Genomic DNA, 17,974 nt, shown 5'->3' on the forward strand with positions numbered 1-17,974 from the left:
CGATGATGCTGTGACACACCACCCCAGACCATGACGGACCCTCCACCTCCAAATCGATCCCGCTCCAGAGTACAGGCCTCGGTGTAACGGTCATTCCTTCGACAATAAACGCGAATCCGACCATCACCCCTGGTGAGACAAAACCGCGACTCGTCAGTGAAGAGCACTTTTTGCCAGTCCTGTTTGGTCCAGCGACGGTGGGTTTGTGCCCATAGGCGACGTTGTTGCTGGTGATGTCTGCCTTACAACAGGCCTACAAGCCCTCAGTCCAGCCTCTCTAAGCCTATTGTGGAAAGTCTGAGCACTGATGGAGGGATTGTGCGTTCCTGGTGTAACTCGGGCAGTTGTTGTTGCCATCCTGTACCTGTCCCGCAGGTGTGATGTTCGGATGTACCGATCCTGTGCAGGTGTTGTTACACGTGGTCTGCCACTGCGAGGACGATCAGCTGTCCGTCCTGTCTCCCTGTAGCGCTGTCTTAGGCATCTCACAGTACGGACATTGCAATTTATTGCCCTGGCCACATCCGCAGTCCTCATGCCTCCTTGCAGCAGGCCTAAGGCACGTTCACGCAGATGAGCAGGGACCCTGGGCATCTTTCTTTTGGTGTTTTTCAGAGTCAGTAGAAAGGCCTCTTTAGTGTCCTAAGTTTGCATAACTGTGACCTTAATTGCCTACCGTCTGTAAGCTGTTAGTGTCTTAACGACCGTTCCACAGGTGCATGTTCATTAATTGTTTATGGTTCATTGAACAAACATGGGAAACAGTGTTTAAACCCTTTACAATGAAGATCTGTGAAGTTATTTGGATTTTTACAAATTATCTTTTAAAGACACGGTCCTGAAAATGGGACGTTTCTTTTTTTCCTGTGTTTACATACTATTTCATTCATAACCATTATCATTCAGGACAATGCAATGAATTTAGGATACTAACCCATATGGGGGTATTGCAAATGTGTAAAATGCTTTGTAAGTTTAATAGTCATGTTTATTCTAACCCTCTCTGTTCTAGATAATGAGATAAATGAAATCCTTCACCAGGCACCATAGTATTGTTTTTCAGTAAATGTATAAACATTTCATCCCTATGAGTCCTGGTCAAAAGTAGTGCACTATAAAGAGAACAGGGTGACATTTGGGACGTATCCACAGCCTTTCTACCACAGCCCACAGAAACACATCAATATCCCCTGAGGCAGCCATGTAACTGCTGGGCTAAAACTGTAGAGGTGACTTCAGGAGACGTGCAAATTCATCCCCTGGACAGAGACCAAAAAATGAATTGTAAGACCCAATGGACAGTTAAAGTAATAACAAATCTTACCAAAAATAACTATTTATAATTTCAAATGTTCCTTCTTGGACGAGAGCCTAAAATCTATTTGGCATAACAGAGGAAAATGAATATTGAGAAAACATTTAGCAGAGGCTTGAGCATGGAAATGAATGTCGCCCTCTGATGAAAAGGTAATTATCAATATCAGTCACATTATGAAAGCCTTGTGACAGATACAGACGGGTATACCAATTTTAGCATTAACCTAACTTAAGCACTAAATTAACGGTATATATTACATTTTATTAAGGTATTTGGTTTAACTATGAAATGTACTGGAAAACACATAGCCATGCTAAACCATTACTGTAGTACTTAATCAATCACCACCTGTCAACAGCGCTCTATAAATTATTTGTTGACACAAATCCAATTTTCTCTGTGTTGCCTACTGTACCAATATCCTGTTGAGTGACTCCCCACCTCCTTCATGTAACACTGCCAATATTTACTAGTCATAAAATCCCTTTGTTCTCTTCAAATCAATAGTCCCTCAAGCAGTGCTATTGTATAACCCTCCCAACCTATTTATTTCCTATTTAGATAACCCATTCCAATTGCTTTCCTTGACATAATAAGATAGGTTAGTGGTCCATATGCAACCCTGATGCATTAAATCAATATCGTGTGCATGTACCTTTTGAAAGGAAAAAATACATTGTGTTGTGCCAGGGGAATAGCAACCAACCGTGTCCCTGTGCTTGTTCGCTCTCTGTCTGTCCATCTCTCTTTATCTCCACAGAATTAGTTTGATGTGGTATTTGTGGGGAGGCTAGCCTGGCTCTGACATGTAGCTTAAAGGGGAATTTCACCCTGGCTCTGACAAGGCATATAGTCATTACTACAGTGCATTCGGAAAGTATTCAGACCCCTTGACTTTTTCCACATTTTGTTACTTTACAGCCTTATTCTAAAATGGATTAAATAAATAAAAATCCTCAGCAATCTACACACAATACCCCATGATGACAAAGTGAAAACAGTTTTTTAGAAATGTATAAAAATGTATAAATGTATAAAAAAAATTAAAATGAAATACCTTATTTACATAAGTATTCATACCCTTGGCTATGAGACTTGACATTGAACTCTGTATTCTGTTTCTATTGATCAGCCATGATAGGCTAAGATAATGAGTGGGCTTGGATTGGTCTGCCATATAGCACACTTCTGTCTATTTGAGCTGGTCAGTATGGTCAGTATGTCTAGGTAATCCTGTCTAATTCGTCTTTTTTAATGTATTGCGTAGTAAAACTGCATAAACCTACTGTCAAGTTAAAGTGTACTGTTAGCTAGCTAACGGTAGCTGGCTGGCTCGCCAGGTAACGTTACGTGTATGCTCTCCACTTTCTGGAGGACCGAGTTTTGAAATCAGTGTTTAAAACGTAATAAATTGTTGCCAGCAGCACAGTTACAGTCATCAACGCTCTGGATAACATGAAAACAGCCTAACCAGCTCTGCTAGGGCGAGGAAAATGGTCAGAGTGGGGTGTTCTCTCATTATGTGTCTGGAAGTAGCTAGCAATTTAGCTAGCAAGCTAGCCAATGTTAGCCAGTTAGCTTGGGTGCTTGACTGCCGTTGTGAGGTCAGAATGTTCAGATCAACCTTACTCCTCGGCCAGAGCGTCCAGTGTGCGCTCTGAACGTGAAAACGCTCTGAATTTACGAACAGACAATCTGACAGCACAGTTGCAGTCACCAATCCTCTGGATAACATTACAGCCTAACCAGCTCTGCTAGGGTGAGTAATGTTCAGTGAGCTGTTCTCTCTCTTACTTAGATGTCTGGAAGTAGCTAGCAAGTTAGCTTGGGTGCTTCACTGCTGCTGTTAGTACAGAACGCTCGGATCAACCCTTAAATATATGGGGCTAAAGCTTAAGAGGGTGTGAACGATGCTGAATGGGTGTAGAAAAAGAAGGGCTCTCCAATAGTAGTACCAAAACATTCAAAGACCATTTTCTCAAAAGTGAGTTTATAGGTTTATCAACTTCCAAAGCAAAATTACTTTCCCATTGTTCCTCAACTGTAGTGTATGATATACCATTTTGTAGTCTCTACTTATTGTAACGCTCGTCCTGGGAAGAAGGAGTGGACCAAAACGCAGCATGGGAAATGTTCATGTTAATTTAATAAATAAACTGAACACTGAAATAACAAAAACACCAAAGAGAGTAAACGAAACAGTCCTGTCTGGTGCAGACACAAAACAGAAAATAACTACCCACAAAACCCCTGTGGGCAAGAGCTACCTAAGTATGGTTCTCAATCAGAGACAACGATAGACAGCTGCCTCTGATTGAGAACCACACCCGGCCAAACAACAAAGAAATACAAAACATAGAATGCAAAACATAGAATGCCCACCCCAACTCACGCCCTGACCAAACCAAAATAGAGACATAAAAAAAGGAACTAAGGTCAGGGCGTGACACTTATATCCAATGTAAAAAACACAATTTCAAATTTTGCTACATAAGACCGATTTGAGATGGTCGGTCACATATAAGGTCCCACAGTTGACAGTGCATGTCAGAGCAAAAACCAAGCCATGAGGTCGAAGGAATTGTCCGTAGAGCTCCGAGACAGGATTGTTTTTTTGCAGCATTGAAGGTCCCCAAGAACACAATGGCCTCCATCATTATTAAATGAAAGAAGTTTGGAACCACCAACACTCTTCCTACAGCTGGCCGCCTGGCCAAACTGAGCAATCGGGGGAGAAGGGCCTTGGTCAGGGAGGTGACCAAAAACCCGATGGTCACTCTGACAGAGCTCCAGAGTTCATCTGTGAAAATGGGAGTACCTTCCAGAAGGACAACCATCTCTGCACCACTCCACCAATCAGGACTTTATTGGAGGGTGGCCAAAAGTAATCCATTCCTCAGTAAAAGGCACATGACAGCTCGCTTGGAGTTTGTCAAAAGGCACCTGAAGGACTCTCAGACCATGAGAAACGAGAATGCCAAGTGTCACGTCTGGAGGAAACCAGGCTCCATCCCTATGGTGAAGCATGGTGGTGCCAGCATCATGCTGTGGGGATGTTTTTCAGCGGCAGGGACTGGGAGACCAGTCAGGATCGAGGGAAAGATGAACGGAGCAAAGTACAGAGCGATCCTTGATGCTCATAGTGAACCACAAAGTCCGGCATTCAGAGTGAATGCTGATACAAACTTGAATAATGTCGTTGTTTACCTCCAACGACCAACACAAAATAATCAGATTTAAAGGCTTAACTGATGGGGAATCTATTTTGACGACAGCTGAGAAGTGATATGATAACAGCGATTTTTTCCCCTTCACAACAAAACGAAAGATTCACAATTAGAGGTAACCTAACATTAGCTAGCCTAGATGGGTAAGTTAGCTAGCTAGCTAACGTTACAGACCTGTATTGAACTCTGAAAGCCATCAGCTAAATCATATAGCTATCTTTTGGTATACACACTGTCAATCAATTTCATCTATGTCATAGTAGTCACTGCTAGACTGGTAGCTACCTTCAGCAGAGTAACCATGTTTGTTTGTTTGTTCTATCTTTGAATGACATTAGCTAACGTAAGATGGCTAATGTTAGCAAATAAAGAGTATCTCAATTTGGTAGCCATCTATTCCACCCATTTCTGGAAAACACTCCGTAACTAAAAATAAAATCGTCAATATAGCTAAATCATTTTATTTGTGTGTTAGTAGCAATGATGAATGTGTATAAATCATCTATGGTTGGTTAGTTGGTTCTCAGCCAGTCTCAGCTGGCTCGGAATCTTGCTGCCAATTTTGTGACGCTAGTTAGCTAACAGCAAACTGACAATATTGAAATGTCCATGTTAGGTATGCTTAGCTAGCCAGTCCAATAAAGATCAGTACAATTAGTGGGGTGGTTAAATTGTGTATTGTTGTGTATTTTGTTGTAGGTGGTACAGAATCTGATTCCACCAAAATGCACTTCCAACCCCTAGCACAAGGTGAAGGTAAGTTGGCCAAAATATTTATATATATTCTAACACAGGACATATATATTCTAACACAGGACTTAAGGAGTCTTTAGGGGTCGGAGTGTTTAAGGGAATTTACATTTGGTAGTAAGGTTTAGTCCAAGGACGTTTCCAAACATAGTATATCATGGCAGCAGGGTCTTCTCAGATCCATCAATAGCAGTGGCCAGTCAGGGTTACTTACACACGTGGCTGGGCAAAGGAGGAAGACTCAGATCTGATGATGATATAGATACCAAACTGAGACTACAGTGCCAAGAGTCCTGCACCGCCATGCTCTCCTTTACAGATCAGATGCACCTCTGCCTGACTGACCGAGAAAAACAATCCTTTGATTATTAGAGAACTGGGGCCAAAGCTCTCCATCAAAGTGTAACATTTTAAATGATTTCCATGTGAAATGGCCTACGAGGGACCTGCTCTGCCCAAGCCTTATTCCATATATAGTGTTTTCAGAAAGTATTCATACCCCTTGACTTATTCCACATTTTGTTTTGTTACAGCCTAAATTCAAAATGGATTAAATATATTTTTTTCTCACCCATCTACCCATTATTAATTTCCTATTATTATTTTCAAAATTCTTCCAGCGCTGTCAAATTAGTTGTTGATCATTGCTAGACAACCTACAGGCAGATTTAAGTCAAAACTGTAATTTGACCACTCAGGAACATTCACTGTCTTCTTGGTAAGCAGTGTTTCAAGTTATTGTCCCAACTGAAAGGTGAATTCATCTCCCAGATGTAAAGCAGAGTGAACCAGGTTTTCCACTAGGATTTTGCCTGCGCTTAGCTCCATTCCATTTATTTTTTATCCTGAAAAACTCCCTAGTCCTTAACGATTACAAGCATACCCATAACATGATGCAGCCACAATGTGTTGTATTGGATTTGCCCCAAACATAACACTTTGTATTCAGGAGAAAAAGATCATTGCTTTGCCACATTTTTTGCAATATTACTTTAGTGCCTTGTTGCAAACAGGATGCATGTTTTGGAATATTTTTTATTCTGTACAGGCTTCCTTCTTTTCACCATGTCAATTAGGTTAGTATTGTAGAGTAACTACAAAGTTGTTGATCCATCCTCAGTTTTCTCCTATCACAGACATTATTTTTTATTTAACCTTTATTTAACTAGGCAAGTCAGTTAAGAACAAATTCTTATTTACAATGACGGCCTACCAAAAGGCAAAAGGCCTCCTGCGGGGACGGGAGCTGGGATTAAAAATAAAATAAAAATAGGACAAAAACACACATCACGACAAGAGACACCAAAACACTACATAAATAGAGACCTAAGACAACAACACATGACAACACAGCATGGTAGCAACACAACATGAAAACAACATGGTAGCAGCACAAAACATGGTACAAACATTATTGGGCACAGACAACAGCACAAAGGGCAAGAAGATAGAGACAACAATACATCACGTGAAGCAGCCACAACAGTCAGTAAGAGTGTCCATGATTGAGTCTTTGAATGAAGAGATGAAGATAAAACTGTCCAATTTGAGTGTTTTTGCAGGTCGTTCCAGTTGCTAGCTGCATCGAACTGAAAAGAGGAGTGATTAAACTCTGTAACTGTTTTAAAGTCACCATTAGCCTCCTGGTGAAACCCTTGAGCGGTTTCCTTCCTCTCCGGCAACTGAGTTAGGAAGGACGCCTGTATCTTTGTAGTGACTGGGTGTATTTATAAACCATCCAAAGTGTAATTAATAACTTCACCATGCTCAAAGGTATACTCAATGTCTTTTAATTTGTACCCATCTACCAACAGGTGACCTTCTTTGCAAGGCATTGGATAACTTCCCTGGTTTTTGTGGTTGAATCTGTTTTTAACAGAAAATTGTAAGTATGGGGTACAGAGATAAGGTAGTCATTCAAAAAGCATGTTAAACACTATTATTGCAAACAGAGAGTTCATGCAACTTATGTGACTTGTTAAGCAAATGTTTACTCCTGCATTTAATTTAGGCTTGTCATAAGATAGGGGTTGAAGATGTATTGACTAAAGACATTTCAGCTTTACATTTTTATTAACTTGTAAAAATATCAAAAACAAATTCACTTTGACATTATGGGGTATTGTGTGTGGGCCAGTGACAAACATATCAATGTAATCGTATTTTAATTTCAGACTGTTACACAACAAAATGTAGAAAAATCCAAGGGCTGTGAATACTTTCGGAAGGCACTGTACATGCAGATTAAAATGATAAGCAGTCCAGAACGGTAATACATATGATATGATCTGCTGTTTTATGTTTCCAAAAAGCGTGTCAAGATGGCTAAGTATACGCCTAATTGTTGTCCACGTACTTCACAATGTCCATTCACCTATCCTCGCTGGTGGGGAAAGTAGAGTGTAAACTCTACTCTCCCCACTCTATCGCCTTAGTTGAAATCCAATGTCACTAGTAAAGCCTGTAATTGGGACGGAAGCAGCGTCTGATGTGCGTATAGATGTGTGTACGGCTGAGAGGAGATGGGGTGTTTGAATGTTGCTCATCCACTCCCAGCACCCAGAAAGTAATCAGGGAGACAGGGAGGGCCGGTTCAGACAGACCCTGGCTGGATGGTTACGACCTTGAAGACTAGAGGCAGGAGGGAATCACTGATGAAAAACACAGTGACCCCACATGACCAGAGGAGGTCACTGTGGAGTTGCCCAGGATTCCATCATGTCCCACTGGCAGTCAGAGCAGAGGCAGTCAGTCACACTTTCCTGAGGCTGAGTCCTGAGCCCCTACCTTCGAATGGGCCAGCCTCCACCGGACCTGTAAACTTCAGACTGTACACTGGAGGTCCTGTGCAACACATGTCTGCACTGCGCTCATTGTCAGCTCTCTACTTAGCTGATCAAAGCAGCAGCATTGAGCAGCACCACCAGGCCCATGTGGCTCAGGCATTCGTCACGCTCTTAATTGGCCCACAGAATTTTCTGTGTTGTTTCTGTGAAGTCTTCATGAAAGGACGCCCGTTAAAATCAAGCCTTTCACCACAATGGTATAGATTATCCAATCTGTCAGGAAATGAAGCAAGCCACAAAGGCGTCGGGATCAGAGCAACCACTTCCCAAAAAGGTCATAGTGGATGGATGAGGAGGAGTATGGGGGTAGGATGAGCAGCAGGGTAGAGAGATGGGTGGGTTGAGTAGTGTGGGGGTGACAAGACTCCCCCCGAGCCTTCCTCCCCGAGTCGCAGGGAGCTCTGTCACAGTAACTCTAGGCATGTTTCTGAGCTGCCCTGATGAATCAGCACAATCTGGTTTCACTTACAAACATCTCTCTCTCTCTCTGTCGCCCTCTCTGACACGGCGTCTGTAGAGGATAAGTCACTGGGTCATGACATTTCCCTTTGTTAAACACTGCTAAACTACAGCAGAGTAAACACACCCACTCTCCCACGGTAAGCTTTCGCTATGGGTTTGCCCTGAAGGTATTTGACCAAAAGAACATATTCAAGATGGCAACCTGTTATTAGTGAGAACTGGGATATTTCCTTCAGTACTACTACGGTATGTGTTTATTAACTGTAGGTGAGAACTCTCCCCCTACAGTTTGTCACTTATCTGTTTTTCTCAACCATCTTAAATAATTCTCTCCTATTCTGCTATACCCATTTTGCACTTCTTTACCTTCAGAGTGTCTCCATAGACACTCTCTCTGGGTCCTGTTCCCCTTCACAAACCCTGTCCTCCCCCTCTCTCTCTCACTCTTCCCCTCTTTCCTGTCAATGTGCTTTTCATCAGAGCTGCCTTTGATGGGCTTAAAACAATCACGGCAAATACCAATACCGCCTGGAGGATGAAGAATAAAAGGTGTTTTTAAGTTGAGTGTTAGGTGAGTCAGAGGGGACTGTACACTGCTTAGACAAACGTATAACACAGTCAGATGTGGATTTCACATTGCTCGACTTGACACCGATTTTCCTTGGCTTTAACAAATACAGCTACCGATTCTCGTTTTAGCCCAATAAACTACCGAGTAAGCATATTTTGCAGTCGAAGGCCTCTTTTGAAAACGAAGTTGATTTGCATAACATATGCAGTTTGCTTTATAAACTCACAAGTCCAACGTTAAAATCGGAGAGCGCTGTGTGGAGAGAATTGTGGAAAAAGAGCATAGCAAATGAGGTTTGAGATGAAAAAATCTGTGGCAACCACAATCTCTCAAATGAAAACAGTCTGGATCAGAGAGTACTATTCCCAAGCTCTGTAGCTGAAATTAGAACAGGATGCTCCCCATTAGAAACCGCATTCCAAACAGGCAAAAATATAACAAAATACGGTTCCAATTTCCAATACAGTTGGAGTGAGTAAAATGTACCTCATCCGTAGAGATTTCCGCATTTCAATCTCCAAAATAAAGTTATGTTACTGATGAGAGAAGCATTTGTTGAGGTATAGAAAATATAGCCTTGCTCTGAAATTAGACCAGTGGTCTTGTTGGATCTAGAGGCCAAAGGCCTACTTGCCAGCACATCTTATACTAAAGGCTGGATCAAAGCATAGAGCATTTAAAACAAAGAGTAGCACAGGAGGTTGGTGGCACCTTAATTGGGGAGAACAGGCTTGTGGTAATGGCTGGAATGGACTAAGTAGCAAATACATCAAACACATGGCTTCCACGTGTTTGATGCCATTCCACTTGCTCTGTTCCACCCATTATTATGAGCCATCCTCACCTCAGCAGCCTACACTGAAGAGTAGATACCACACAGATGATTCTCAGATGTGTGCAAGGGACCAGAGTGACCGCTTAAAGGATTTCTATCCTCTTTGCTAAGTCTTCGCAATACAAAGACTCAGGTTGAAACAGGTCCAGATACAATGGTCCGGGCTGCTTTGAAGATGGCTGCACACACCCAGAGCTGTTGACAGCCATGTTTGCAACATGGGAGAGAGAGGGGAGCAGATAAATAGGAGCAACAATTAGACACTGTGTATACATACTGTACACATGCCCCGCATTAAGAACCAATAGATGGCCAAAAAGCTACGTCGCTGTAAAGACCACCATCCTGACAGAAGCTGATCAAATAAAGTGGGAGGGATGGGGGGATGAAGAGGAGGGATACAGTGAAACAAACAAACAAACAAACCCTTTACTCTCCTCTACCCTGACTCAAACACAAGGGAATCACATGGAGATTGAATACAGTGCAAAAGCTGAATGCATTGACCAATACTGCTTTCACATAGGATTTACGGTATTTTGACCCCCCAAAAATGAGCAATGTTTATATGACCTCCTTTCAAACAGGCCCATTTTTACCATATTCTTGCCTGCATACTCCTTTTAAAGCTCCCATGCGCATGCCGACATGTGTAAACGTGTGGAACCGCTGCCCATACTTTTTTTATCCACGTTTTACCTACCTCACTACACTAGAAAATAATAGCAATACTATTTTCAAAAGAATGTGAGTCTCATGCTCAACATTTCACAACCTCAGTGGGCTTTTGGAATTGTCTATACCCTTGATTTAGGCTATATTATTGTACACTAAATATTTCTGATCAGCGATAGAGCAAACAAATAGATGAGCTATATACCACCTCCACTTATTTGCCCAGCCAGGAAACAATTAACGAAATAGCCTATACAGAGGGTGATTCAGTGAACATTGATTGATTATCAGACAAGTCAGTGAAGTCACAGGCTTTTGGTCAGGGCTAGGCCTATTGGCTACTAAGCGACTGAAGAGCAAAATAATCCACTTGTTAACTACATAACATGCTGGCAAAATGTTCTAATAGGCCTAAATGAGCCAACTAGACAAGATGATCATGAGCAGCACCCACCTCAAATTAACTAACATTTTCCAAGCCTAATTATAGCCTAACCAATATCCAAATGATGATTCAATGGAAGAATAAGAATCTGGCATTATGCCTATTGATTTATGAAGACGAGTCCCTACGCTTGTCTCAAAGCAGCGCGATGGCGCTGTACCAAAGACAACAGTGCTGAAATGATCATCTAGTTGACCACACACAGGTAGGCTATTGGTTCATATTTATTACAAGGATTGAATGACTTTCAGTAATCAACAATTTGGTACATGCCTTCATTTGCATTAGCCTACTTTATTCCAATATTTTTGTCATTCCGTGATATTTAGGCTATTCCAACAGTAGTTATTTATGGATCCATCCAGTTGTGGTTAAGAAAACAGTGCATGCTTTGAGATGGGCTATGCAAAGATGGGTGAAGTGACCTGTCTTGCAAAGTTTAGAACTGCCAGGAGGATGGTAACAGGGCGCTGCCAGGCAACCATCAAGAGTTTAAGAGCCTAGTGCGTGCCAATGCCGCCTCATTATTGCGGCTACGTTGCATACTAAGCCGTAGGAAGAACTTCACCGAAAGTATTACTAGGTCGTTTAGCGAAAATACAAGTTTTGGCTTTGATACCGGCAATACCTTTCAGATAAAAAGAAAAGGCAGAATAAAGTTGGCGGTATGGTAGTAAAGTTGGAGGAAAAACGGCTTAGTATGAAAGGAATACAAGTGCATGGACAATACTTTCCCCCTGTCTATCTAAGAAGGTATTTTTCAAGTATAACAACAGCAAAAAACAAGCTGGAAGCTACAGAAATTCTGGTTGAAAGCTAAAAGGATTGTCGATCCTCAGGCGCTGTCAGATGTACAGCATTGACACAATAACACCTGAAGGAAGACAGCAAACGTCACTTTCAGAAGACGTCCACTGAGACTGAACCAGTCCCAGCCTGGGATTCCAAGAACAGAGAAACAGGAAATGCTCATAGCACTTCACGCCTGGACTTGTAAATGTAAGTGTAGTGTTGTAGCTACTGCAGTAATAGTATAGTGCTGTAAGCCTAGAAGTGAGGGGTAGGGTGGGGTGAGGAGGAGTGTGGTGAGGAGGGGTGGGGTGAGGAGGAGTGATGATGGGTGAGGTGGGGTGAGGTCGGATGGACGCAGTGCAGTACAGTACCTGGGGATCTCTTGCTAGAGCGCGAGGGCATCATGTAGGACTGGCGAGGCAGCAAGGGTGAGGAGGGCAGAGACATGGACACGCCCTTGGCCAGGCTCAGTCTGAACACATCCTCTGGGGAGTAGGGGCGGTGGAGGCCTCCAGGCTCATGTGTCTGGGGGGCACCGCCGCCGGACAGGCACCTTCGCTGTGCAATGTGGAGCTCACCCGCTGAGAAGAGAAGATGGAGGACACTGTTTAGGACATTATTCACTGGGGCTGGGAAATGCCAGGGACATCACGATACGATATTATCACGATACTTAGGTGCCGATACGATATGTATTGCGATTCTCACAATTCTATATGTATTGCGATTCGATACTGCGATTTTATTGCGATTTGATGTTACAAACAAATTTCTCACTATATGTCTGCTGCAGAGAGTCTAGAGAGAGCATGAGAAAATGAGTTTGGATTAGTCATGGAAATAAATGTTCAGAAAACATGTTGGCTCACTATTTAAAAAGAAGATGGAGAACAAGCTATAGGGTGACAACTACCGGAGTTGACTAGTGCTAGTTAATGCTAACTTATTTTTAACAAATCAATATTTGGAGTCAAAGTAATATTGCGATATGTAACTGTATTGATTTTTTGCCTCATCAATATTATTCACCAAGCCTGATTATAAGCATACATTTTTGAAGAGAAAATTACAAATAAAATACATCAGACCATTCAAAATCTCCATGAGGAAAAAAACTGATTTGAGATCAGATATTACCAGACATGTGGACTCCTGAATGTCTAATGAAGTTGAAGGCATTCAGACAGCAGGACAAATCTCCCTCTTAGGGAGGCTTTCTGCTAATGCTGTGTTCTGCACGGTCAGCCACGGTTTGTGGAGAGATGCGCCTAGCCACACTATGAAATCAAACTGACAATTTGAGATACCAAGATAAGCGTTCTCAAATCGAGGTCCAGGGAGTGATCATGATCAGTGATAGACCAGGACTGAGTCAGACACACATTAAGAATGAATGGAGCCACATGCTGTGTGGTTTAACCAGAGGTCATGGGCCCACAATGATACGCCATGGGGCTCATGATGTGGCAAGATACCCAGTTTGCAGCATAAATAAGAGTGGTGTCATTGACCATGGAGCTGAGATAACATGTGTGACTCATTGATCCAAAAACCTTTGGGTAAACTAACTGAACAAATATTAGCAAAATATTGTTTTGACTCAGTACAATACTGAGAGCATTCTAGTAAATTCATTGTACAGCTAATGTGTGAGGAATGAATCATGATCCAGAAGTAATATCTTTAATTCAGTGGTTCGAGTTGGAGCAGCTTGAACTTGAGACGCTAAAGGCAAGAAAGCTGCAGTTATTGATGCAATAGGCTACTCCAAAACAGAGTACTATATCTACACTGTACTGAACTCTACAGAAGGGATCATCAACTATATTCAGCCGCGGTCTGATTTTTTTCTTGAGCGGATGGTCAGGGGGCCGGAACAAAATTATAAATAATTTGTTGACTGCAAATTGACAGCAAGATGCCCAAAAATATATGTTTGACTAAAACGTAATCATTTCAAACCTTGCTTACATTTGTATACAATCACGTTTCTCTATTATGTATGGGAATACTTGGAAACAGATTTCTTAAATTAAAATCACTTGGAGCTGATTTCCTGGTGATTTCCTGGTGGGCCGCCAGTTGGGTAACCCTGCTCTACAGACTCCAGCAAACACCAGATAACCTAACCTGTGGGAAAGTGCCCTTTCAGGTCTCCTCTGAGTGCATTGGACTGATAAGCCATAACAGGAACCCAGTACCCTGTAGGCTAATCATGGTAGGCAATGACAGGTTTGGTGTACAGTATGGAACCCTCATGTTCCCATGTACCCCCAATCTGTGGGAGAAAATAACTTCCTATTTATCACGGAATGCTTAGCTCAACCAAGCATTCCTTCATGAAAAAGAAAACATGAAAACCTGTTCTGCAAGTACAGTGCCTTCAGAAAGTATTCAGACCCCTTGACTTTTCCCACATTTTGTTAGGTTACAGCCTTATTCTAAAATGGGTTAAATAAAAACAATTCCTCAGCAATCTACACACAATACCCCATAATGACAAAGGGAAACAGGTTGTTCGAAATTTTCGCAAATGTATAAATATGTAAAAACAGAAATACCTTATTTACATTCAGAATTCAGACCCTTTGCTATGTGACTCGAAATTGAGCTCAGGTGCATCCTGTTTCCATTGATCATCCTTGACATGCTTCTACAACTTCATTGGAGTCCACCTGTGGTAAATTCAATTGATTGGACATGATTTGGAAAGGCACACACCTGTCTATATAATGTCCCACAGTTGACAGTGCATGTCAGAGCAAAAACCAAGCCGTGAGGTCGAAGGAATTCTCCGTAGAGCTCCGAGACAGGATCTGGGGAAGGCTACCAAAAAATTCTGCAGCATTGAAGGTCTCCAAGAACACAGAGGCCTCCATCATTCTTGAATGGAAGAAGACTCTTCCTAGAGCTGACCTCCTGGCCAAACTGAGCAATCGGGGGAGAAGGGCCGTGGTCAGGGAGGTGACCAAGAACCTGATGGTCACTCTGACAGAGCTCCAGAGTTCCTCTGTGGAGAAGGGAGAACCTTCCAGAAGGACAACCATCTGCAGCACTGCATTAAATCAGGTCTTTATGGTAGAGTAGCCAAACGAAAGCCACTCCTCAGTAAAAGGCACATGACAGCATGCTTGGTGTTTGCCAAAAGGCACCTAAATGACTCTCAGACCATGAGAAACAAGATTCTCTGGTCTGATCCAAACAAGATTAAACTATTTTGTCTGAATGTCAAGTGTCACATCTGGAGGAAACCTGGCACCATCCCTCAGGATCGAGGGAAAGTTGAACAGGGAAAATTACAGAAAGATTCTTGATGAAAAACTGCTCCAGAGCGCTCAGGACCTCAGACTGGAGCGATGGTTCAACTTCCAATAGGACAACGACCCTAAGCACAATGCAATGCAGGAGTGGCTTTGGGACAAGTCTCTGAATTTCCTTGAGTGGCCCAGCCAGAGCCTGGACTTGAACCCGATCAAACATCTCTGGATAGACCTGAAAATAGCTGTGCAGCGATGCTCCCTATCCAACCTGACAGAGCTTGAGAGGATCTGCAAAGAAGAATGGGAGAAACTCCTCAAATACAGGTGTGCCAAGCTTGTAGCGTCATACCCAAGAAGACTCAAGGCTGTAATTGCTGCAAAAGTAAACAGTCTGAATACTTATGTAAATGTACATTTCAGTTTTTTATTTTTAATACATTTGCAAATATTCCTAAAAACCTGTTATGCTTCGTCATTATGAGGTATTGTTTGTAGATTGATAAGGGGATTTAAAAAAAAATCAATTTTAGAATAAGGCTGTAACGTAAGAAAATGTGGGAAAAGTCAAGGGGTCTGAATACTTTCCGAATAATTTCCCGAATGGCCTCAGCTATAGCTTGGAGTTTTCCCCATCATGTAGGCTATACACTCTTCCTGTGTTAGAACCAGTGAGCACTAAGCCAAGACTGTTTCTCCCAAACAGTTCCTTAGAGTTCTGGCTAGGGATGACCTAGCGGACTAAACTCCACTCCACGGTGAAGGAAGTTTATGATGAACTTCACCAACGGCGTGGAGCCGAGACCAGGCTTTGTGGAATCAAGCTCCGACTACAAGATATACTTGAAGGTCAATACCTAAAAAAAAATGTAATTATATAATGCCCACCCAATATGTGCCTTTCTTTGTTTGTTGAATCCATACTTTCTCAGTAAACGTTAATCAAATACTAACACTGACTGTTTGCTTATTGCCGTTGCTCTAAGATGGCAAATTAGCTCAAATGCGCACATTTCCAATTAATCTCAACAAGGAAACAGTCGGTCGTGGTATTGTTTAACATTTATTGAAAAAGTAATGATTTCAGCAAACAAAGAAAGGCACGCAACTACCGACGACAAACATGGGTACAAGGTGGGCATTTCATAATTATACTTTTTAAAGTATTGACCTTGGGTGAATCGATGTACTGTAGTCGGAGCTAGATTCCACAAAGCCTGGTCTCGGCTCCACACCATTGGTGAATTTCATCAGAAACTTCCTTCACCATGGAGTGGAGTGTAGTCCACTAGGGATGATCTTGCTCAAAGGTTAATCGATGTACTGTAGTTGGAGCTAGATTGCCTGGTCTCAGCTGCACACCGTTGTGCCCAGTTAGCCCAGTTCTAAATGGAAAATGTAGAGCCTTCACCGAAGCCAACTTCGAATGGAAAGACCATTCTCAATAAGTAATATTATCTGTTGAATAGAAATGCTGCCCTCTCAAGCTCTCATCTAACCAACTAAACATTCAAATGTCTGAATGATCAACCTCTAATAGTGCTGTTGCTCATGCGTCAACAGAAAGAGCAGGCTGGATCATAATCATAGATGTGGGGAGCCACATGCCCGTTAGGCTTGGCTATGTTCTAAGGACCATGTCAGCCTCTTGTTTGGGACCCTTTTCCCAGATAATCCATGGGCTTTGTCACAAATGGCACCATATTCCCTACACAGTACACTACTTTTAATCAGAGCCTTTCGGTCCCTAGTCAAAAGCAGTGCTCTATATAGGGAATAGGCTGCCATTTGGGACGAAGCCCATGACGCCAGTCTGGACCATGAGGATGAACCAATGGGAGAGAATCAGGACGCTGGTGGTCTGCTGCTATTAGCCAGCCAGGACTTTGCTCAGTTCCTAGGGGAAATTAATGTTGGCTGCTGGGAATAATCAGCAACATAGCGCTGTGTTCTCCCTGGAGCCTCGCAACGGGAGACACAAAGCTGTCTTGCTTAAAGGGCTATTAAATAAAGAAGAATGCCAGAAACAGAATCTGGCCCCAGTGCAATGACACCTCCGTATGTTTCCAGTCGCTTGTGAAGTGTTCGACCATGCAGCTGAGCCCTGCGGCCCCCATGACCTGGTCAAAGGCCTACTGACCAGAGATCACCATCCACATTCAACAGATTCAACACACAGATCTGTGAATGCGCTACTACTGAACGGCTAACAAACATGACGCATTTCTACAGAATCAATGGTCTGCTAGGCTAATTTTCAGTAGAGGTCGACCGATTAATCGGAATGGCCGATCAATTAGGGCCGATTTCAAGTTTTCATAACAATCGGAAATCGGTAATTTTGGACGCCGATTTTGCAGATACTTTTTTTTTTTACATCTTTATTTAACTAAGCAAGTCAGTTAAGAACACATTCTAATTTTCAATGTCGGCCTAGGAACGGTGGGTTAACTGCCTTGTTCAGGGGCAGAACGACAGATTTTTACCTTGTCAGCTCAGGGATTCAATCTTGCAACCTTAAGGTTAACTAGTCCAACGCTCTAACCACCTGCCTCACAAGGAGCCCGCCTGTTACGCGAATGCAGTAAGAAGCCAAGGTAAGTTGCTAGCTAGCATTAAACTTATCTTATAAAAAACAATCAATCAATCATAATCACTAGTTAACTACACATGGTTGATGATATTACTAGTTTATCTAGCGTGTCCTGCGTTGCATATAATCGTTGCGGTGCGCATTCGCAAAAAAGGACTGTCGTTGCTCCAACGTGTACCTAACCATAAACATCAATGCCTTTC

At 42.4% G+C, this 17,974-nt stretch overlaps 1 protein-coding gene across 11 annotated transcripts in view; it reads right to left on the reverse strand.

Annotated features, from left to right (window-relative positions):
• Positions 1-17,974, reverse strand: part of LOC139546930 (protein TANC1-like) — a 303,586-nt gene that overhangs the window by 174,886 nt on the left and 110,726 nt on the right. For all 11 annotated transcript variants that reach the window (XM_071355901.1, XM_071355900.1, XM_071355905.1 and 8 more), the window contains one exon: positions 12,293-12,502. In XM_071355901.1, coding sequence (XP_071212002.1) covers positions 12,293-12,502 — 210 coding nt within the window. The remainder of the gene's footprint in view (positions 1-12,292; positions 12,503-17,974) is intronic.

This window comes from Salvelinus alpinus, chromosome 20 (genome assembly GCF_045679555.1).
Source record: "Salvelinus alpinus chromosome 20, SLU_Salpinus.1, whole genome shotgun sequence".
Taxonomy (NCBI): domain Eukaryota; kingdom Metazoa; phylum Chordata; class Actinopteri; order Salmoniformes; family Salmonidae; genus Salvelinus; species Salvelinus alpinus.